Source organism: Alligator mississippiensis, chromosome 10 (assembly GCF_030867095.1).
Source record: "Alligator mississippiensis isolate rAllMis1 chromosome 10, rAllMis1, whole genome shotgun sequence".
In the NCBI taxonomy this organism is placed as follows: domain Eukaryota; kingdom Metazoa; phylum Chordata; order Crocodylia; family Alligatoridae; genus Alligator; species Alligator mississippiensis.
In genome coordinates, this window is record NC_081833.1 from 70,302,018 (window position 1) to 70,325,550 (window position 23,533).

The 23,533-nt window shown below is 42.9% G+C and overlaps 1 protein-coding gene across 4 annotated transcripts in view; it reads left to right on the plus strand.

Moving 5' to 3' along the window:
• CMIP (c-Maf inducing protein) overlaps window positions 1-23,533 on the plus strand; it is a 168,555-nt gene that overhangs the window by 118,730 nt on the left and 26,292 nt on the right. For 2 of the 4 annotated variants that reach the window (XM_019488221.2, XM_059713898.1), the window contains exons 4-10: window positions 6,791-6,952; window positions 8,267-8,308; window positions 12,726-12,788; window positions 14,306-14,386; window positions 19,615-19,760; window positions 20,288-20,392; window positions 20,858-21,211. In XM_019488221.2, the coding sequence (XP_019343766.1) occupies window positions 6,791-6,952; window positions 8,267-8,308; window positions 12,726-12,788; window positions 14,306-14,386; window positions 19,615-19,760; window positions 20,288-20,392; window positions 20,858-21,211 (953 nt within the window). The remainder of the gene's footprint in view (window positions 1-6,790; window positions 6,953-8,266; window positions 8,309-12,725; window positions 12,789-14,305; window positions 14,387-19,614; window positions 19,761-20,287; window positions 20,393-20,857; window positions 21,212-23,533) is intronic. The other 2 variants (XM_059713899.1, XM_006273964.4) reach the window with 1 other exon arrangement.

Sequence of the window (23,533 nt, forward strand, 5' to 3'; positions counted from 1 at the left end):
TAGTGTATCCATCCCACTCTCTTGTCCCATTTGAGTTTGGGTGCTAGAATATTTTTATACTTAATTCAGAGCCCAAGAGACGGGCTGGGTTTGATGACTGTGGCACTGGTCTGGGAGTCCAGAGCTGCAGAGTCTTAGATCTGCTATTCTTACATCTGCCACTGACTTGCTGGTTGACCTCAGCCAAGTCCTTCCACCTCTCTGACCCATTTTCTATTAAAATGAAGCTATTCAGGGCAGGGACGGTCCCTCAGTGCATATTTTTGGCACCAAGGTTCCCCAGTCTTGGCAACGTTAATACCAAGCTTTAGTTGGACTTTGAATGGGAACCATCAAAGGGTAAAAATGTTTAACAGACTGTAGCGTGAGCATTGCAAACCTCTAGAAGTTATTTGCAAGGTTCGGGAACTTGCTACCTCCAAAAAACCCACCACCTCGGCCCCCCGGGACTGGGTAGTAGTTGGATTATTAGCACCGTTGGCCAAGCTGTCCTTTCACACTTCCCTAGCCAGTTTACTTGTTGGGGGAAGGTGGTGGCATTGGTATAGTCAGGCAAGTAGTGTCAAGCAGCTATTAAATATAAATAAACCTCACATGATGGAAATGAATCATTGTGCTAAGTGTTAGACTGTGCTGCTGGTGCTAACAGCTTACAGAACCCCAGGTTATGCCATCTTCATGTGCAAGGCATCCAGAGAGTCCTGAAAGGCAGTGATACCAGTAGACGAGGCCCTGATTATGGCAAAAGAAAACCTGATGAAGAATGCCTTGCATTCAAATGCTTGTCAAACTCTGTCACAGCTATACAGTTGGTTCAACGTCACTAAGAATTTTTTCTCTTTCATGTAATTTCTGGACCACCACGGCTACATCACTCTGACCCTAACCAAAAAACCCCACACCCAGGTGCTGTCCAGTTGGCTGGCGTGGGACTTTTCATGGATTCTTGTACGTCTGTGCTTGGAGTCAGCAATTTCTGAAAACAGATGATGCTACTGATTGTGAAAGACAGTACTGGACTAGAGTTACAAAAATGCTTTATATAGCAAGATAGTTTGTTGATAGGTAAGGTACTGGTAGATGGCACTGAAGAACATGTAGCATAGTTTATTGGTTTTGCAGGACCAGTAAAACATGTGTGTTTCGCATTGCAAATGGTTTTGTGTGTTGCTGTCTCTGGGGATAGTAACAAGGTGGTCCATTGAGCTAGTCCAGTTTCCGGGTTTGTGGTCCATATACCAAGTCGTGTGGCTGCCACCTTCAGTTTATAAAAGTTCTGTCTTGCCATTGGGTTGAAGCTGTAACCTTGCCTGGCTCAGCTCTGCCCCACAGCAAGATGGGAAGGAACTACACGTGGGAGGTTTTGCCATTTTTTCCATTGGCTGGAACTGCTTTCCTCTGCTCAGCAAAAATCAATAACCTGTGGCACACACAGCCCTTGGGAAGCCAGCACACACTTATGTTGTAGTGTTAGTGTGGCTGCAGCAATGAGTGATCAGCTTACCTGCAGTTGTGAACAGAGAGAGGAAGGATTGTCTCAACAGAGGTTGTGGGATGGCTGGAAAGAGAAAGCTAGACTTCAACAATCCACTCAATTCAATTCAGTTTCAGTTAAAAATTATTAAGGATTTTGGCTAAATGCCATGCTCCCCAAAATGACATAACACACACATGACCATAATATAAATAAGTTTGAACAAAGTAACCAAACTACAAATATTATACTAAAAACAGAACCCACGGACATAAAAACATTATTAATATAAATATACAGTAAAAGCTGTGTTATCCGGCACTTTACCATCTGGAATGCTCCATTAACCGGCATCTATCATAGATGGCAATACATAGATCTGTTGATTACGGAAGCTTCAGGACGCTGCCGACTGGTGTCGCTAGTGGCAGTCTCGTCCGTCATTGTGATCACGTTGTGCCTGTGCTGTATTATGACTTGATTGCTGAATATCTTGCCCATCCTGCAACTAAGCAGAACAAGGACTGCCTGAGTGTGCTTACATGCGCAAATGCAGTGGGCACACACAGAATCAAGCTTAGTGGTGGGAAAAGTAAGTATAACTTTCAGATAACCAGCATATTTGATTAACCAGCACCCCCCATTCCCCATGGATGCCAAATAACAGAGTTTTTTACTGTAGTAGTAAATCAAGACATGAATCTATAACATTGTTGTACATAGATCCACAATTGAGACAATAAAATCAAATCTAGTGCTAAAATGTATCACTCATATCAGTAATAAAGGTTATTTAACTCTAATCGCTTCAGCCTTATAAGCAAATCCACTCCAGATTTTGGTTTTGTTTCCTTTTTTCTCCATCTTTCTTTTTTGAGAACAAACAAATGCACGTGGTGCTCGGAGAAGCTCGTTTTCCAGGATTTAGAGTGGGTTTTGAGTACAGAAAAATCCCACATGGATTCCGAGTACAGAAAAGGTTAACATCACCTAGTCATCCAATAGCCACCAAAAATAATAGCTGCTTAGGGCCTTCGACAGCATCAAGGAAGTTCTTAGGATGCCAATTTGAAATAACTCTTTACTTCTGTTTGCATTTAGAAGTAGCTCTGACTTAGATTAATTAGTCTCTTCTTATTATATAGCATTTTTGGGAGTGATACCGAAGGGTAAGACACTTGCAGCATATAATATAGTTTCATGTAGGACCTATTTAATAAAACCCTCCTCTGTTAAGAGTGGTTGACTCCTTCCGACCTTGTTGTCCACAGCTCTACGTCTAAAGTAAGGTGGAATATTGCTTTTTCCAGCTGTGAAATGGGGATGAGTCTTACAAAACTCTAGGGATTTTTCAGTTTCATTAGCTAGGACAATTTGGGTTTTTTTGGGTGGAAGGTGCCATGTGGATGCAAATTATTACCCTTTGTTCCTTGTGTTTCTTTTCCTCTACAGTTAAGTGTAACAGTTGTGTTTTAAAAGAATCGCTTCAGGCACATCTGGAATGGCATTAGAAAGCCGGGTGGTTCTGGCTGGACAGTAACTAATGGAATTGATGTCTGATTTCTGGGCATTGTAATTTTGAGATCTCTTTTTTTTGAGAATACAGCTGTTCATTGCCATTTTGTTTTCTTGTTTTGGTGTCTTCATGCCCTGGTGGCGAGTGCAAGAGTAATGCCGAGATCAGATGCGGATGTGCTTGGATGCCTGGCTATACAGTGCAGTCTCCACAAGGCATCAGTGACTGTCGGGAGTTTGCACAGCGCTCGGGATCCTAAGCGTTTTTCAAAGCCAAGTCCAGTCTGCAAAGCTGCTTTTGGATGAATAATCCCATTGACAGCAGGGGGACTGCTCTTGCCAGCAGGGCAGTTTTACAGAAATGGACCTCTGCTATCACAGATTCTGAAATCTGCTGCTCTCGTTTGACTTGCAAAGGTGGTGCATGCAATCACAGGTGCTTTTTATATCTGCACCGAGGAGCAAGGCAGCCCTTTGATGGGCTGCCTTCTGACCACTCTCTGGTCTTGGGCTTAGTTTGTGCAGCCCCACAAGTGATTGTTCCCCCTTGTTCAGGCGGCAGCACAAGTAGAATAGAGCAGATGGTTCAGCGTTGGCCAAATGCTTGCTGACGTGAACCAAATTGCTTCTGTAACCAACTGATAGGTTTCAGACTTAATTGAGGCGTTCAGTGAGGCAGTCTACAGTAGTAAATAGCATTCTGCTGAGGAAAGCAGCAGTGTAACCATGGACAAAGGTTCAGGATAGCAGAGTTCAACCCTCTTGGGGCTGTTGTTTTATTTTTCCCTGTTCCCACCATCACTTGAAAATGCCGTCCTGTTGCTTACAGATCCCAGCACGTCATGGAAGCATATTAAACCCTTTTGCCTCGGAAAGCTGGAACGGAGAGCATGAGCTTGGGATTTCTTATTTGTGACTGCAACAGCTTACGTGTAGAGGTAGCCTGACCTTGGAGCTTCCTTTTAACTGCTCTGAGGCTGGCGTCAGAAACCACCGTCAGCTAGGTCCTTCGTGATGGGGGGTCAGCTCCATTTTTCTCTTCTCAGCATTGAAATCGGCTTTTTTTATCATTATTTTTGCTCTTTCATGGACATCTCTGAAAGGCTCTACTTCTGAATGCAGATCATCTATTTTTAAAGCAAGGGAGAACTTGGTGGCTGCAGGAAGATTTGTGTGGTAAGATTGTCTGAGCTGGGTCCCACCAAAGAGCAGGGCTCTTGATGCAATATGCCCCAGTGGGGGTGACGCGGGGAAGTCTGCCGTGAGATGCAAAGGGAGGAATCCGGTAAATGAGATGCCCCAGCTGGTCTCTTTTTGCTCCGCCATCCTCTGGTCTGTGCTTTGAATTTAATGTGCTTGTTTTATAGGACAGAGATGCAAAGTTCAGTGCAGAAGCCTATTTGTTAAGCTGGTTTTGTTAAGGCTGCGTTGTGTGATGTGCTCAGTTAGTCAGAAAAGAGTCACGTGGAGGTTGCGGGCTGCCTAGGATGGTTAGGTTATCCAGCTCTGTAGTCTGTTTACCAAAAAACATTAGAAGAATAAGGGAAATTAAAATCTCTATGGAACCAACCTGTTGTTTCCTAAAGGATGCTAAAAACCCTATAATGATAATAAATAAGTGGTGACAATATGCTACATAATTAGAAGCCATTAAAGGACAGACTGTGTTTCAGAGAGCTTTACAGAAGTATTTACTCAACTTGTGAATCTGAAATACATTTGAAAGTGTCGGGGGTGAGGGTTTTTAGTCTCTCTCTCTCTTGCTTTTTTTTTTTTAAGCTTTCCGGCATCTCCAAAATACCTTACAAGTCTGAGCTGTTGCCATTGTGTTTTTCTTTTTTGTGTAGATTTAATTGAAATGAAAAGTATAATCAGAATCCTTTTGCAGCCTCTGTCCTTTGCATGAGTGCTGTCACCCACCACCGTGGACAGGCAGAATATGGTATGCAGCCTTCTTTGCTGTTCTCTCCTTTACTTGTCTTGCTGGCAGAAGGGTGGGAAGGTGATTGCACATTCTGCTGACCATTAAATTAAGGCTGTTGCTGCCTTTTGGGTAGAAATGATTGATAAGCAAACAGGTATAGACGGATTTCAGGTGATTCAGGAAGGGCCGCACTGTCCAAGTGAATGGAAGGGTTGTGATTTAGCATATCAGCAAAACACTTAGAAAGGGGATCTGTGTTTGTATCATGCCATTTGTTATACTGATATCATGCAGCCTGAGGACCAGTGCTGTATTAAGGGAATGATCTTTTTTTCCCCAAAGCATCTCTAATAATGCAGCCTGTGTGCTCACAGCTGCTGCATTGGTAGGCAGTTGAGAAAACTGCTCATCCAGGTGGTTTACTCTCATCAAAATGAAAATGGGCTTTTTAGCCCCTTTGGTCACTAGGCTAGATTTATGAATAGATAGAAGAGACAAGAGGAGATAGGAGGAGATGAGCCATAGCAAAAATTCTTGGAAGTTTCAATAAGCAGCAGAGGCTTTTTGGTGGTGGTTCTAGAAATCTGAATGACGATTGAAGATTGCATCTGGCCTAACCTGGATCAATGTCTGTCTCTCTTGGGGTTATCGGGAGACATAACTCTCATCATCATTTCATCATTTTGTTGAGCTTCTAGAATTTAGTCAAGCTGACCGGCTGGGACTTTAAATGATGTTTTTTCCCCAAAGAATGCTATTTATAATCCAAGACAGTCTATACTACAGTCATTCTGAGCAGTATGGCTGTTGTGGCGGTAAGGGTTGTCCTTTTGTGTGTATGTAACACGTAGTCACTAGATTTGGAGTAGTGTTGACATTAGTAGGTATGAAGTAGAGGGTTTAGAGAGTGAGAACTCAGGAGCAGGGAGGGGAATTTCAAGGCTTTGGCAATTGTTTTCAGTATGGCTAGGAACAGAACTAGACAATTCTGAAATTTTCTACAAAAGCAAATTGTGGGAGAGTGATGGGGGAATGGGGATGTTTTGGATAGATCAAAACATTGCACTGTTGCAACATGGCAAAGCTTTACTTTTAGATTTTTTAACTTTAACTTCTGTTTTAGGGAAGAATCCAATATAAAATACAAAAATACCTCTGGCTTCCAAAAATCAACATTTAATTATTCTGAAAGTTTTGAAGTGTGTGCGAGGGAAATTCTGACAGTGTCAAAACTCGTGGGGTTTTTTTGCTTGCAATAAATTTTGACCAATTGATACAATTCCATCGAGTGTTACAATGTCAATGGAATTGTGTTCCCCAATGGTGAGGATTTCAATTGGAGCTTTTCTTGACCATCTTTAAAATTGTTCTTAGAATGATGAGCTTTTTTTTCCTGAACTGGAGTTTGTTAGTGGGCAATGCAGTATAAAATATTTGTAGAGCAATTAATATTTACTATACTGTTCCCAGCAACTAAATGGAACAAATTGCGTTTTCACTTTTGGCTGTGAGAGCGGTACCTCAACTATTATCTTTGACTGAACTGCAGAGAATGGATTAGTTACAGGCCATGGATAATACAAAGCAAGGTGCCCGGTGCTATCCTGACAGCTCATTTTCAATACTAGAGCAAAATGTGGCAGTCTCATCTCAATATTTTTATGGAATGGGATTATGAACCATCAGTTTTATACCCCTCTATTTTCAGAATTTAAGCATTGCACTTAAAATAAACAGAAAAGGAGTCAAGGATTAAAATGCAAAAGTGTTCTTTTGTAGATCTTGATTGGCAAGTTGCTGTCCTCTGACAGTTTCCAAAGGGTGATGGGATGGGCTAGCTAGAGTTTCAGTATGACTCTGTGTGTGTTTTCTTGCAGAAAAAGATTTACAAGTACAAGAAGGTGCTTAGCAACCCGAGCCGTTGGGAGGTTGTTCTGAAGGAGATCAGGACGCTGGTGGACATGGCACTCACATCTCCACTGCAGGATGATTCTATCCATCAAGCACCACTGGAGATTGTCTCAAAACTGCTCTCGGAGGTATGAGCGTGGGGCCGGTCCCACCTTGTTTATTTCCCTTTGAAGAAAAAAAGCAAATCCCCCCTCTGCCCCCCCTTCCAAACAACAAAACCCCAGGACACGGTTTCAAATTGGGGACTCAACGTTCTGCTCCTGAATATAGGCCTCTCCTCCTGATTTCAGTGGGAGTCACAGTGGTTTGGAGTTGACTCATCCTCTGTAGTTTCCTTAGAAAACCACTATTTTTTGTCGTATTTTTCCTGCTCCCCCCCCGTGGTTCACGGTTACCATTCATTTTGGGCTGATTCATGTCTTGTTTGAAGCTAGTGGCAAAGCTGCCATTCAGTGGGGGTTGGGTTGGCTGCATTTGTCTGTAACAGACCATTCTCATCCGGACCGGTAGTATGCAAGCACCATTAATTTAATATAAAGTGATTTTTCAAATGGAAAGATCTGGGAATTAGCTTCCCCTTTGCCTGTTTCAAATAGATGATCTGCTCCTGAGTGGGGTGATATCCCCATTTTTATTTAGGAGCATTTGCCACCATAGTTAATCTGTTGTTCATTTAGAAATAAAGGAAGCTTTTTTTTTTTCTTGTTGCTCTTGGCACATGTTCACTGGTTGCTTCCGTCTGCATACAAACAGGAAATGTGATTCTTGTCAGGATTTTTTACATATCAGATGGACCTCTGCTTTTATGTGTGCATTGGTGTTGAGTAGAAAAAGTGCTAGCTGCCTTTCCTTGGTAAACCAAGGCGACAGCACTTCGTAACCCCATCGCTCCTTGTTGAACGGACCACGTAATATAGAGACCGCAAGCATGTTCCCTGCGGGTGTAAATTAACACAGCTCGATTGACCTCAGAGGGGCTGCTGAGTTTACATCACCTGCATTGCTGGCTTCGTGGTTCGAGATGGGAAATGCAGGAAGTTGTAGCGATTAGTTCCCTGGTACTAGTGCAGAGCAGGGATGAATGCTGTGCTTTCTTTGTCCGAAACTGAGAGTGCTTTCAAGAAATACCTGCCACTGGTTTAATTTTTCTGTTACCTTAGTACTGCTCTGGTATCACAGTGACCAGTGAGCTGCTATTCCCAGGTTGTAAGTCCAGGGTGCACTGAGTGGGAGAGTCATGAAAGGGATTGAGTAGGAAGTGGAAATCAGCCCGGCTCCTGACAGCATATGTACTATGATCTGTATGAAGGGAATGATGAGTAAAGGGATGACAGAACTGGGCCCTTTCCTTTGTTCCTTTGCACAGGCTGAGGGACGGGCACTGAACATATTGCTTTCAAAATACAGTTTGCTTATTGACCTCTACTGTTTATCCCTTCCAGAACAACAGTTTAACCACTCAAGACCACGAGAGCATTATTGTGGTGAGTGTCCTACCTACCTAACGTCAAGGTTTGGGGGTCGATTCTCTTTCTGGTCAGGGTTGGCAACATGTAAGACTGGCGTTTGGGATTTAGTTGCTGCCATGAGTCGCTGATCACCTGCTCTCTCCCCCTCGTGTGTGCCCTGCAATCTCCACTTGTCATCACCACAAAGTACCACAAAAGCACATAGCCAGCAACAGTATTAAATTCGATAGGGATGGTAAGTGGAGGAAGAGAGCAGGGAGGAGAGAAGAAAGGCAGTGCATAGCACGGGAATGCCCTGATGCTCAAAAGATCCCTGATTGATCTGTATCAGTGGTTCTCAAATTCTTTTTTTTGCGGATCACTTGAAAATTGCTGAGAGTCTTGGCAGGCCACTTAAACTTTTTTTTTTGTTCTACAAATCAAAGCGCACAACTCGTATTTTAATATCGGTAGTCTTACTGTACAAGTACAGATATTCTCGATACTTCCGCAACCTTTCTGTGGGCCACAGTTTGAAAACCTCTGATCTATATGATCCATGTAGGGTTAATCCTTTTTCCAAAAGAAGCTGTTCAGGCAGCTTCACATCCTATATAAAATCTAAGGAAATATTTGGCCTTGCCTCTTATGCCTCTGAGAGCCAAACTATTGGCTTTAGGGCACAATGGTTTTCTCAGGAGATAACATTACCACTTGTAGGTACATCGTGTGGACTATTGATATGTGAGTATATATTTGCCTTTGCAAAGTGGGAAATATATATGTGTTTCTGTGGTTTTATTCCCTCAGCCACACATGCACGCACATGCGCTGAAAGTGTCCTCTGCATTGTCCAATATAAACATTTATTAGAGGGGTGAAAATTGCTTCCCCATCTTTGTAATTTAATTTCAGCTGCTGGTGATTTCCAGGAGATTTTCTCGGTAATCTAATCTAGCACTTTACAACCAGGTTTCTGTGAACCTTCCTCTAAAATGACAAGATATAAAATATAGTTGCTACTATGTGTGAATTGCTTTTAAGTATGGTTCTGGATGCTACTTTAACCAGTATTGCTCACTGAAATAAGTTGCTAAAGTGACGATCGCTTTTCTTTGAAATCTGCTACAGGCTGTAGTTTTCTTCTGAACTAAAGTTGATTCCAGCTGCCAGTTGGGGCTGACTTGTTATTCTGGGGAAGCAAAAAAAAAATCCTTTTATTTAAACACAAAAAACCCAAAAACAAACAAACAAAAAAAATCAAACCTTATTCTGTCTTTTATCTTATCCAAAGATTGTATTCCAAATGCAGGTTGATAGTTTCTAGATATTTTAAGCCCACTGCAGATATAGTATTAGTCTTGCAGTTTGCATGATGATTGCTGTTTCGTAAATTTATCAGTGATTTTTCCCTGTAGTTCAGCATTGAACAGGAAACATGGTTTTTACCTCTGAGACAGATTCTGATTCCAAACTGCTATGCTGGAACAGACCAATACTCAGGGTAGCCCATGTCCATCTCTTTGAAGGGGGGGGTGGGGGGTGGAAACACGCACACAAACACACATTTGTAGTTATTGGTATACACTAACCAATAACTACAAACACTAACCAGTTTGGCATCCCCAAAGAACAAAGCTCTCCCTCTATCCCTAGAACAGGCATAGTTTCAGCAGAAGAGCAAGTTTTAGAGAGATCACTGGGTACCTAGGTGAGAAAATCAATGTGCCTTTCAGTCTTTGTGTTCTTGGGATAATTCCCTTGTGACATGGATGTCTGTCCAGTGAGACAGTAAAGCTGATTTGACTTAGGCAACAAGGCTGCCTACAGACATACCCTCCCCCCAAACCAGTGCTTTACTTTAAACTTGGTGTACCCCTGCGCTGAGCCCAGCACATGCCCAGAAAGAGGCATTGTGTTAGTTTGACCCAGCTCACCCAACATCTGGATAGATTGCACACTTAAGCGGGGCTTTTTGGAAATGTATCTAATAACTGATTGAATCTGCTTTAGATAAAAGCACTAAAAAGCCCCGCTAAATCACACAATCTATATAGATGGTGCAGAGCCAGGTCAGCTAATACACTGCCTCTTTCGGTAAAGTGCATTTTAGGAGGGCGGGGGGTTCATGTCTGTCAGCAGCCTATATGGCCAGTTTCACCTCTAATCATGATTATCTAGTACCCTCTCTGTCAGTTGACAAGCATAGAGCTCTTCCAGTGATTTTGCAGTATATTGTTGGAGTCCATAGAGTCACTATAACACATTTGATTAAGAAGATAGTTTTAGATGGGATCTGCAGGCCTTGCTGGAGTAATGAGTAATATAAGCACCGATCAATGCATATACAACTCATTTATAGGCTTTGCTGGCAGTATTGAACATGTAAATGGCTGGTTTAAACACAACTGCTAACTTTGTGTATAAGAGAAGGCCTGGTATTCTTTGAACTCTGTAGTTCAAAGGGCCAGAAGGATAAAAGCTATTACAAGGTGTACCTGTGCCTCACCACCAGGATCCAGGGCTAACTTCTTGTAACCCAGTGGATAGACATGTTAGCAAGACTAACGCAGCTAACCACCTATATAGGTAATAAACCCGGCTGAGCTTTTGCCACTGAACCAAACCTTGTGGTCAATTCTTTGTGTAACACTCAGGTCTCCAAGGAAACAGCTTGCACGCCCCAGCACCACCATCCGCAGTAGAGACAGCAACTTGTACACAAAGAGCTGCATTGACTAAGAGAGAACACGGAGTAACAACAGGATCCTTAATTTAGCTAACTGCACAAAGGGTCTTTTCCAGCTGAATGTTACAACCATGCAGCATTGGTTTCTTGCAACTCCAATAAGAGTATGTCACTATCCCTCCACGATCAGTGGAGGCATAGAGAGGTGGTTAGCTGTGTTAGTCTCAAATCAGAAGGCAGGGTAGATATGCACCTTTATAGATAACTAAATAAGAGATGCATCGAGCACAAGCTTTTGTGAACCCAAGTTCACTTCATAAGGTGCTGTGAACTTGGATTCTTAAAAGCTTGTGCTCTATCTATCTTATTTAGTTGGTCTATAAAGGTCTGTATTCAATTGCCTTCTGAATGGAGGAATAAACAGTTGTAAGGAGGGGAGGAGCACAAAGGCCAATTTTAGCTGCTTAAAGTACCCTGCTTTCCATTGCATATTATGGGTAAAAGGTGGGAGAGGGGTTTTATATTCATTTGTCTGGATTTTGGTCAACATTTATTACAGTGATTTCAGTTATTTAATGTAGGTGTGGTGTGTAAGACACCTTCATTTTGTAACCTCCTTTGTGAGGGAGGAGGCGGCAAACATTGCATATACTGGGAAATGAAGTATTATGTAGTGTAGCTCTTTGACTATGTTTAGGTTTCGTTTTCTCCCTTCCCAGTTATCTCCGTATGAGTAAAAGCAGGTGTGTAGTGAGGCATGGTGATTTTGATGGGCTTATGTGGACTGAGGATGAAGGAGCAAACGTACTGCTGTAGCCAAACTTCCAACCTCCCTTAGATAAAATTCCTGGTGTGCAGAAATTTGATACAAAATGTCCTGGTGGATCTGTTAAGAGTGTTACTTTTTAAATCAGTACTGGGAATCCCTTAGTTCAAGGTTGGTGAAGCCTGGAGGCATCATAAAGCAGAGAGGATACATTGTCCTAATACCACTTTGTAAAGTTAGAAAGGAGGTAGTAGCAGAATAATTTCATTACGCTCACAGTGGTAGGTATGACCTCTAATATATTTACTGTACATAATCGCATTGGGTTGCCTAGTGATGGAGACAGAAAGGATGGTCTGAACTTTCAGAAAGTTCAGCGCTTGTTTTTAAGGAGTAGTGTCCATGGTGGTAATGGCAACACTGTCTTGTTCTTGGTAAAATGAAAGGCAAGTACTTTTTCCTTGAAAACATGGCCTGTGTGTCAGTAACTGAGCATGAATGTATTATATAAGAAGTGGGGAAAGTGTGGGTGTGTGTGTAAGATCTTATTTATAGGGACATTGACACTTTGATCTTGTGCCTCATTTGTTTTTATGTCATACTTCTAAAAGCAGTGGGTCCGTTTCTGCTTTTGTTTAAATCACTTAAAAAACTGGAGTTCCATTTATCTTCAGTGGTGTTGCTCTGGATTTAAAAGTAGTGTACTAGGGAGCAAACATTTTCCAATGGGTCCATCAATTTTAAAAGTGCAGCAAGCCTTAATTTCTTTATTTGGGATAAACAAACCCCGCTTTTTTCTTTATTTTTTTAAATGTATGCAATAATACAAATATTACTATTCTCTTTTAAAGTCCTAACTTTATGTCCCATTAAAATTAGCTACAGTTTTATTCAGGTCTCTGTTTTAAAATGTCTTCAGTTTTGTACTTGTTTAGTAGGGCTGACCTCTGTGACAAAGACCAATTGAAATCCTGTTAACTTTTTTTTTTATTTTTAAGGCAATTGCACCTTTGCTGGAAAATAATCATCCTCCACCTGACCTCTGTGAATTCTTCTGCAAGGTACCAAGAACAGATTAATTGTCTGAAATCTCATGGATGTTTCTGACTACTTCTTTTTCCTTGACCCTACTGAACTGATTCCCCAGACAGTTTCTGTCTTTGATGGGTAGCAGACCTTGGAATAGTTAGTGGCTGCAATGGAGTAATGGCTCCCTATCTACTGCTCAGTAGTAATACACTGTGAGCGTTTAATCTTCAGATTTCCTCATCCCAAAGTGGAAAGTAGAGACAGCTCACTGCATGTTCCCTAGCTAGTCATGGGGTCACTGGAGCCAGCACATTCAGATGGACCATAATAATTCAGTTCAGTGCAGGCCAACTTTTTTGGCAGGATTGCTACATATTAGCCCTGCACCATCTGAGTGCCGTTCTGATCCCTTCCCCTACCTCATCTGCTGTTCTGCTTTCTGTTCCCTGCCCTGTCCTTTGTACCTGAACTGCTCCTCTGTCTTTTGGCTTCCTACCCTTTGTTCCTTGCCTGATTGGCTGATTGCTTCCTGCCCTGTCTGCTGCTGTGCTACCTGTCCCCTACCCAGCCAGCTGCATGCTACACACACAGGTTGCCTGTGCCATTTGTGGCACATGTGCTGCAGGTGGGCCACCCTGATCTAGTACATGCTTTGTGTTGCTTTCTTCCTTCGAGGCTCCATGTGTGCATAGGTAGAGTTATGAAACCAGCTGATCGAACATTAATTTTACCTGTTAATCAGCCCAAAGGCTAATGTCTGACCTCAGGGTCACATGTATCCAAGGCCCAGTATGGAACCTGGATCCATACTGTCAAAGATGTTGAGGTGTTCAACTCCTATTGATTCTGGTAGGATCTAGGTGTCTGAATGCCTCCGAGAATCTGGGCCATGACAAATCACTGTAGTATGTGTAGATCAGGGATGGGCAAAATATGGCCTGCAGGCTGGATCCGGCCCACAGAAGGATTTTTTTCTGGCCCGTGGTGGGTCCCTCGGTTCCACCTGGTGCCAGGTGCCATCCGGCCTGTGGCACATCCCGCTGCGCCTGGTCACAGTGGGGCTGAGGTGGCTCCACAGCTTGTCTCCATTTCCTGGCAGCCCCCTGTGGCAGTGGCTCCTTCTGGCAGCTGCCACTGCAGGCCTCGGGCCCATGTAGACCTGCCACCTGGTCCCACTTCTTCCCAGTGCCCAGCAGCAGTTCCTGCCCAACTGCTGACGCCAAAACTGGACAGCAGCTCTACCCCCTCCTCAGGGTAGAAGGGCTGCCCAGAGGCGGTGCTGGTGGTGATGGGGGCCCTGGCTGACCTGCCCTTGCTGAAGCCAGCTCCCCACCCACCTACAGCCCCATCCCACATTGGGAGGTTTGCTCACTGTTGTGCAAAGGAGGGAGATTCTGACCTGGGCCGCAGCTTCTTAAAACTCCCCGTGTGGCCGATGGGCCCACGTTATTGCCCACCCCTGGTATGGATGCTCTAGTTGTACACTTCATCCTGCTGTCTGTGTGCTGCTGCTGCTGCATTCACACACGTTCAATGTTTCTCATTGTAGCACTGCAGGGAGCGTCCTCGGTCCATGGTTGTCATTGAAGTCTTCACACCGGTGGTACAGAGGATCCTCAAACACAACATGGTCAGTATTTAAGTTACGGGTATTTAATGAGTTGAGAGCTTTCATTGTGATGTCTTATGTCATTAGCAGCCATCAGTTATTTGCCTCCTTCTAATAATGCATCCCCAGAATACCTAGCCACCCTACCTATGTGTGTGGTTTGTAGCCATGCACTGAGTTTGTGGTACCTACCTTTTGGCACTCGAGTCAGATTTTCAATGGCATCTAGACAGTTTAGGCATTCTACTCCTACCAGCTTTCAGTGGGAGTTAAGCATCAAACTGCTTTAGATGCTTGGGTGAAAATCTTACCCACAAGTCTCAGTGGTGATCCATGATTTTTGGCACATACTTTATAATAATGTCTGTCAATGAATGTCATAAAGTGCAGCCACCTCAGGAACAGAACGTAGTATCCGATTAATGCAGCCCAGTAATATGGAAGCCTACCTGCCTTTTTCTGTAATCACAAGATGCTTTTGAGCCATCTGGAGCATGCCCAGTGTGGCTGGCACAGCTCCTAACTGGCACGAGTAGTTTTTTACTGCGCAAAGGTACAGTTTGCAGGAAAAAAATAAGGTTTGGGCCATATTGCTGTGATAGCTGAGTTGGATCCCGTGCCTTTATAACTGCACAAATGGTCTCTTTTCATGTCTATTATAATTTGAGATGACATCCCCTGCCTTTCTGGGTCACAATATGCTTTCAGAGAAGATTTTATATTTTGTATTTACACAGCATTGTTGTTGTTGTTGTTAATATTATTATTTAAACTCTTAGAGTTTACAGAACTAACTAGTGAGCTCGACATGGCTGAAAGGCCATATTCTTGGCTGCATGCCTACCGTCTCCAGACATGTAAACATTTTTGAATATTCTGTAGCGTTCAATAAAATATTCTATAAATGTTATTTTTGGATGCCAGACGGTTTAAAAGAAATCCAAAGCTCTCGAGTGGTCTCAAATGAAATTGAAACACACAGAGCATTGCTTGTCTTTGGTTAACTTAAGAGAATTGCACATATTTACCATACTTAGCAATTGCAGATTGAAAATCAACATGTCTGTACCACAATGTGTAGTCAAAGAATTTACAGTGTCAAATATTAATTGGAGTGGATTTGGACACTTTACTGCTCTCTGGGGAATTAATATAATGAATAAACTCTTTAGCGGGAGAGTGAGTGAGTGTCTGTGTGTGTGTGTGTGTCTGTGTGTGTATATAAAAATGCCCTTTATGTGGGGAATGCTGTTGCCAGCATTACATTTCAGAGTTGTAGGAGGCCACATGAAAATCCAGCAAGCTGGGAGTCAGGAAACCTAAGTGCTATTCTTGGCTCTGTCATTAATTTGGTCTGTGCATATGGACACTTCACCCTCTGTGCCTTGATTTCTCCATCTATAATATGGAGCTAATGCTACTCCACTTTCCTTTTGGAAACGTTTTGAAATCCATGGAGGAAACCTGTAACAGCTAAATCACTGTCTAACTTTGATGTGCACCAACGTTAACTGTTATCTGCAAGGCAACAGGCTGGATCCTGTCATAGGCTAAGTGTTCCTTGGAGTGCTGAGCAGCCTCAGTACCTTTGCCTTCCAGGAGATGCTTGGCTCCTTGCCAGATTGGGCCAAATGTTGGAATATAAATGGACTTTTTTGTGTGTCTTGCTCTCTCAGTTCATGCAGACATTTGGCTAAGCCAAGTAATTAAGCTAGCCTAATATATTGAGTTGAGAACTCTGCCTACAGCTCACAGTTGACTGCTTTGGTTTTGGTGGGTTTATAGGAATGTTAGAGGATATACTGAGTAATTTACATCCATATATACACAAGAAAACTCATTTTATCCAGGGCTTCTTGTGCCGCCTTTGAGTAGGGGAGCTTAGCTCTCATGTTTTTGTTAATGTGAATGAAGCCAGTGGATGCAATTACAGACTTATGTACAGTAAAGCCATTGGATTTCTGCAAACACTTCCAAGTTGTCATATTTTTCTGGGTACGCTTTCCTCCTCCAAACCACATCACGCTGTAGCCTGCAAGGTTCTACCATTTGGTGGGCCACCTTATAAAACAGGCCTGGGATTTTTTAAATTACCCGGTGAGCCTTTGAATAGTCATGAAATTGTATGCTCAACTGACATGCTGCAGGCACAACTATTGCAGCTGGGAGTCATGAGCCATTGGACCAATTTACCTACTGACAGGATAGGATGGAGGCTTCGTGGCTGGAAGTTGTAAAATCAAGACTGGGATGAAATAGATGTTATAAAAGTGACAGCAGTGGGACTCAAACCCACGTAGCTGGAGAGCCTGAAGTCTTAATGCAGCACCTTAGCCACACAACTAGTAATACAGAAGCAGAATTTATGGGCACGATGCAGAAATTGGTGGGTTGAGGTTTTGTGAGAGTTATGCAGGAGATCAGAGGAGATGATCATAATGGGTTCCTGCTAACCTAAACATCTGTGAATGTATGAACTGTGCAAACACTGATGGGAATTAAACAGTTATAAAATCTGACTATAATTGTATAGAGATTGTATAACTGTAATTTATTCCCAGTTTCATTTATTTAATTACACATTAGGAAGACACAAGCCAGTGTGTCTCAAACTACTAAACATTACAGGTGGGTAGCAGCAGTTTGATTTTCTTTTAAAACATAGAAATTGGGAATGGTGTAGGTTTTTAATTTAAAAGTGTGAATTGATCACTAGAATCAATAATGAGAATTTTTAGGTTTGTTTTGCAGGACTTATATTTTTTCTCTGAAGCTAAGCTTCTCTCGTAGCTATTAAACATGAACAATATAGATCATGTATGTTTATTTTATAATCTGCTTCCGTGTATGGTATAAAAAAAGATGCAGTGCTTTGAATGAAGGGATAGTCCAGTCCACACCTAAAGCCTCTTTACAGTCTCTGAACTTCAGGGCTAAATACAGACAGTTAAAATGCCTGAGGCTGAATCGATTCAATCTTCCCAGGTTAGTCTAAGTTGCATAGATTGAACTGGTAAGCAAGTGAACAGACATTCACTTTTGATTCCAGAAATGCAGCCACATCCCTGCAGTGGCCCAGGCCAGAAGCTGGGGAATGCTAGAACATGCCTCCCTGCTCGGCTGGAGCAGATGGCTTGGCCCAAGGCTGGTCTGCCCACCCTGTGAGGAGGGGGTTTGTGGGGGAGGTGCAAAGCATTGTGAGATGCTGGGGGAGTGTGGTTAGGGACAGAAATTGCACCAAAATCAGTATAAGTCAGGGGTTTTCAACCTTTTTTTAACAAGTGTACCCCTTCTGTCTCAAAGTTTCAGCTCATGTACCCCTTTATATTTTTTTTCTTGTTTTTAATATTACCATTAACAGGAGGCAGGGAAGGAGTGTGTGGGGGGCAGATTGAGGCCCCCACTGTGAGGCCCCAGCCCCCCTCCCTCTCTCACTGGGGACTTCAATCTGGGCCCGTGCCCCTTCCCTCACAACAGACTTACAAGCCAGAGCCGGCTGCTGTCCATGCTGCCAGGCTACACTTCTGGCCGCCTGCCTGCTGCGCTGCGGCTGCATGCATGCATGGGTCATTTATCAGCCACAACAGCCAAAAAAAAGCTGATTGCCAATTCAGTCAATGTTCCTTATATTGTTGCCAATCCAATACGGGACCGATGTTTCGGCGCACCTCTGTAAAACAGTAATTTTTTCTCATTTGTTTTGCATACCCCCATGACCTTTTAAGTACCTTTAGGAGTACATGTATTCCCAGTTGACAACCACTGGTATAAGTGATTGGAAACCGGTTCAAATCTGTAACACAGCAGAAGTTCAGTGCACATAAACCACTTTCAAAATGGCCAAAACTTGTATAAGGTAAACCTGGATGGATGTAGTATCAGACATAGCTGATTTAGGTTAAGTTGATTTATTGAACTTCTGTCTGGGATCCCTTCCAGATTCAAACTGACCGTCAGTCCCTCAGCATCCCAGGATGCTTTGCACCTCCTTTGCAAATTCCCCGTTCACTTGGTTCAGTCCCAGCTTAGACTAACCTGCAAAGATAGAATCGATTCAGCCTCAGGCTTTTTGATTGCCTGTGATTTGATTGCCTGTGATTTAACTTGAATCTGGAGGGAATCTGGGACAGAAGTTCAATAAACTGTTTTAATCTAAATCAGTTGAATCTGATATTACATCCCTCCAAATTTATCTTAAACCAGTTTCAGCCATTTTGAAAGCATTTTCTGTGCACTGAACTTCTGTTGTGTTACAGATTTGAGCTGGTGTCCGATCGCTTATACTGATTTATCTGTAAATTCTGCCCCTAGCCCTGCTCTCATTTCAGTTGAGCAGCTTTAATAAATGCATTGTATTAGAGCCTGATGAATACCATTAAAAATGACAGCCAGAAAATACAGAGATGGTTAGCCATGTTAGTGTGAACTCAAGCAAAAGGTAGGACTGGGTTGACACTATAGCAACTAACTGGCTCAGATGCATGAGCATTCATAGGCAACAACCTACTTTGTTAGCTGCTTTATCATAAACCTAGCCAATCCATTGATAGCATCTGTCAAAATAGGTTGTTGCTAATGAAAGCACATGCCTATCTGAATCAGCCAGTCTCTGAGGTACCACCCTGCCCTGTTGTCTTCATAGAACTGTCTGACCCATAATGGTGGCTGACTTGCAATGTACATGGGTCTAAGTCTCCTGGTGAATCAATCATGACCCAAATATGCTGCTGTAAGCCAAAGGCATTTAGATGCATAATCATTAATGTATCTCCTTGTGCCAGGTATGGAATCATCCTTAGTTCCATTGCTGAGTGATATTGCCAAATACTAATTCAGCATTCAAAGAAGACAGGACTTAGACTTTCAGAGCATACTTCTGAACACTACAAAAACCCTGCATTTGTAAAGGAAACCCTGCACTAAAATATGATTGCTCAGTTCTCAGTATTTAGCATTGGCATCCCATCCACGCAACATGCACATGTAGGTGCAAAAGAGAGACTGGCCAAGGACAAATGGGAGCTCTTGTGTATATGCATCTTATTTGCATGGAAAGGCATGCTTTTCACATAAGTGTATGTTTCAAAGATGCGTCTTGGGCAGCAAAAATTGAAAATGGGGGACAATCATAATTATTTATATGGCTCATCAGAACAGTTGTTCTCCTAAAGCTGTTAGCATGACAGTGAATTGAATTCAGATGTGCCTGGGTTGACCATTGTTAAAAACACTCAGTTCATACATTGCAGGCATGTTTCAGCGGCTTCACTGAGTCTCTCCTTTTTGGACAGGATTTTGGGAAATGCCCTCGATTGAGGCTGTTTACTCAGGAATATATTTTGGCTTTGAATGAACTGAATGCAGGCATGGAAGTGGTGAAGAAGTTTATTCACAGGTGAGTTGCATTTAATGCTGTGCAGCATTCTCCAGCCCTGTGAATGTGTTCGTCTTTGATATTGTTCTATTCCTCTTTTTGGCTACATTCTCCTCTTTGACGGCCATAGAGTAGCTGGTGGTTCTGGAAATCGCTAGAAGCACTAAAGGCCCCTCAGATGAAAGTTTTCCCCCTTGGACCTGATTTAACGCCAGTTGAAGTCCTCAGGAGGACTCCCACTGGCTGTGGATCAGGCCCTTCAGTCAGTGCCCACTCATTTATGGGCTTTTACTGGGCAAGTGTTGCTGCACTAAATAAAAGTCAAGAGCAGTCCAACCAAATTCTGAAGCAGTAGCATAGTGGGGAGTCTCTAGTGTCAAATGAAGGGTGTTTTATGAACTCAGCTGTCCTTGAGTTTCCCAGAGCCTCTGTCCCCCATTCTCAGATGCTAGCCTGCCTAACTGTTTTTGCCTATAGAGACTTTCATTACCCTGATTTTCTCTCGTCTTTGCTTCCTTCTGCTGACACTGTTTTGTTTTATTTTGCAGCATGCATGGTCCCACTGGACAGTGTCCCCATCCTAGGGTCCTGCCGAATCTCGTTGCTGTCTGCTTAGCAGCCATTTATTCATGTTATGAGGAATTTATCAACAGGTCTGTATGACTTCTCCAATTGCCAGTCTTCCCATTTACAAACCCTGTGCAAGCATCAGTGTGCATGTATGTGTGACCATTCATGGGACTCCAGGCAAGGGCCAGGGTGTGTCAGGTAGCCAGTTGCATGTTTTTGAGTTTGGATTTCATTACAGCTTTGCATGACTTGAAGGGGAAGCTTCATTCTCCTCACCTTTATGTTTAACTGGCACGTTGGTTGGACTGACAAAGAGTACAAATCCTCATGGAGGAGAAGGGCCCATAGAGGAGCGTCTGGAACATGAATAGTTTTCATTAGTTTTGCTAATCAAAATAAACAGAAGAGTGTAATCATTTGGGCTGGTGTAAAATACAGTGGGCAGCTGTGAAAGAGCTTGGCCTCTCTGTCTAGTGCTTCTCCCTTACTTCCCCTCTCCCTTGTGTTATGTCTGACTATTAACATTATTTGTTTATCTTAAAAATCAGCCGAGACAATTCTCCAAGCCTGAAGGAAATTCGGAATGGCTGCCAGCAGCAGTGTGACCGGAAGCCTAACTTACCCCTGCGGCTTCTCCACACGAGTCCTGACCTGGTCTCTCAAGAAGTCGCTTTGACCGAATCCCGCCTCAAATCAGTCATCGTCACTTCGAACGAGATCCATGTGGAAGTGGAGCGCAACAATACGGCCAACCAGAAGTTGACGGCAAATGTTGGCAACGACAGTGAGCCCAACCTGATTGACTGCTTGATGGTCAGCCCCACTTGTAGTACCATGAGCATCGAGCTGAGTGCCCAGGCAGACAGGATCCTTGGCTGCTATGTGGAAATACTCAAGATGCTGTGAGTAGCTATTTTTATAGCTTTCTGAACGATGTCATCTTAACGATAGGGGGTTTTCCCAGAGGTCTGCCTCCTCCAACATGTGTGTGGCCAACAAGATGTGCAAACATAGGGTTATAAATCCAGCACTAGCAGTAAAGTCCAATGGCTGAAAGAGACATCTGGTGCTGCCAATAACTTCTAAAAATAGCATTACAAGGATGAAAATGGAACGCTGTTCTGTATGTTGAGCCTCGAGCATATTATAAAAGAGAGGATATTGTTGCTGGAAGCTTTTGGTCTTCTGTTACCCACAAAGCATTCCCATTTCTTCACTCCAGGCCACTTGGGATTATCTAACACATTTCTGAGGGTGGGAAACTGGATCTCTTAAACTCTTTCCTTAGCTTTAAAAGACAGCTCACGTTCGCTCTCAGTGGTAACAACAGGACCTTCCATTGACTTTCAGCGAGTGAAGTCAGTGTCTCTCAAACATGCAGTTCTTCACAGGATTGGGCCCTGAGACTCATATAGCTCACTATACTTGTGTTTTATGCGTGGTTCTAACTTCCTTCCATTGTGTTAACTGCTATTTTTGGACCTTCTCTTTGGTTCAACCAAATCCCACTTATGTAGAAGAAGCTTTACATTAATAAATGACCACTCAAGGGACCATTAATAAGCAATTGCTCAGTGGAGGGTGGGCCTTGTAATGAAGATAAAAATAATTGTTCTCAATCCACTTGAGAAAAATTGGCATGGGTCTCCCAAGAGGTGGACTTGCCTGATAAGGCTAGCCTTTTGGAAAGGTTTCACTGTAGCGAGCATACCTTCAGCAGGGCTTTATACTGGGAAAGGATTTTCAGAAATAAGTGTTTTTGGGGGGATCCTAGTTTATCAGCTGGTACCGTGTGATGCATTATAGAGCAGAGAAATTACAGGGAATATGCATTCAAATAGTGAGCAGTCTCACCCAAGGGAAGCTGCACGTCAAAATTCCTGAGATTTACAGTCGGCTCTGCTCCTGAGCTGTAGTGTGGCCCTGGGCAAACCATGGAAGTTTCCATATGTTTAATTTTGTTTTAATAACGCAAGCTGTTACAATGCTTCCTTAAATGCCTGAATGACAAGGTACTGTGGGTGCAATCCTGACCTCATTGAAATCAATGAGACTTACTTCAGTAAGTCCAGAGTTTTACCAGCAAGAAGTGTGGGTAGTTAATGGGCACTCCAGGGAGTGGGAGAACTCCACATGAAATGGTTGAGGACATCCCATAAATAACCACCAGCAGTAGACTGTGATTTCAGAACTGTGAATATTTCAGCAGGTTTGTTTGTGTAGTTGCACTATTTGCACATGTATTTGGAGTAATTATGCATTCAGATAATATGCACACCCTGAAAATCTGGGCCATAATTTTTGCTGACAAGGCAGGTAGATCCAAGGTAGTGTTCTTATTTTCTGAAGCAACAACCTGCATTAGAGAAGATTTTCTTTGATTTCACCTGGCCTTTACAAACATTTGCACTGGATCAGCCCAGCAATTGATTTTGCTTTACCTGGGCTGCTTACAGACATGACCATCCCCCCCCAAATGCTGCTTTACTTTAAACTGCTGCTAAATTTTAAACTTTTCCCAGCACATGCCCAGAAGAGGCATCACGTCAGTTTGACCCGGCTCACCCAATGTCTGTATAGATCAGGCAATTCCGTGGGGCTTTTTGGCGCTTTTATTTAATAGCTGATTAAATCGGCTTTAGATAAAAGCGCCAAAAAGCCCTGCTAAAGCACATAACCTATACAGATGCTGAGGAGCCAGGTTGAACTAACGCACCGTCTCTTCCAGTATAGTGCAGGGTTTGTTGGTTTTTGTTTTTTTTCTTTACTTTTTTTCCCTCATGTCTGGCATCACCCCTGATGTCTTGTGAGCCTGCGTGCACCCAGGTGATGCATGAGCCATGCTGCATATTCATTCCAGTCCCCTTGACTCTTGATATTTTCCATAAACACCTTGAACTCCCAGTCCCAGCGCTGTCTTAGGTGCTGACTCATTTTTCTCATTAAGTGTCAATGGTTTTGGTTTCATCATGCCTCTGACACACGTTTTATAAATACATTTACAAATGGGTGTGCTCTTCCACACAGGCTGTCCAATTTTCACATTATCCTTATAATGGAAGTACACAACTCTAATCTTTTACACAAAATACTACTATTTGTTGGTACGTCATACAGTGATCTACAGCTTGATGTGACATGGCCCTTGGATGTTTTTACTTTTTGTAAAATTAAGCTCTTCAGTAGTAACAGTGCACTGGGTCCATTATTATAGTAGCACAAGG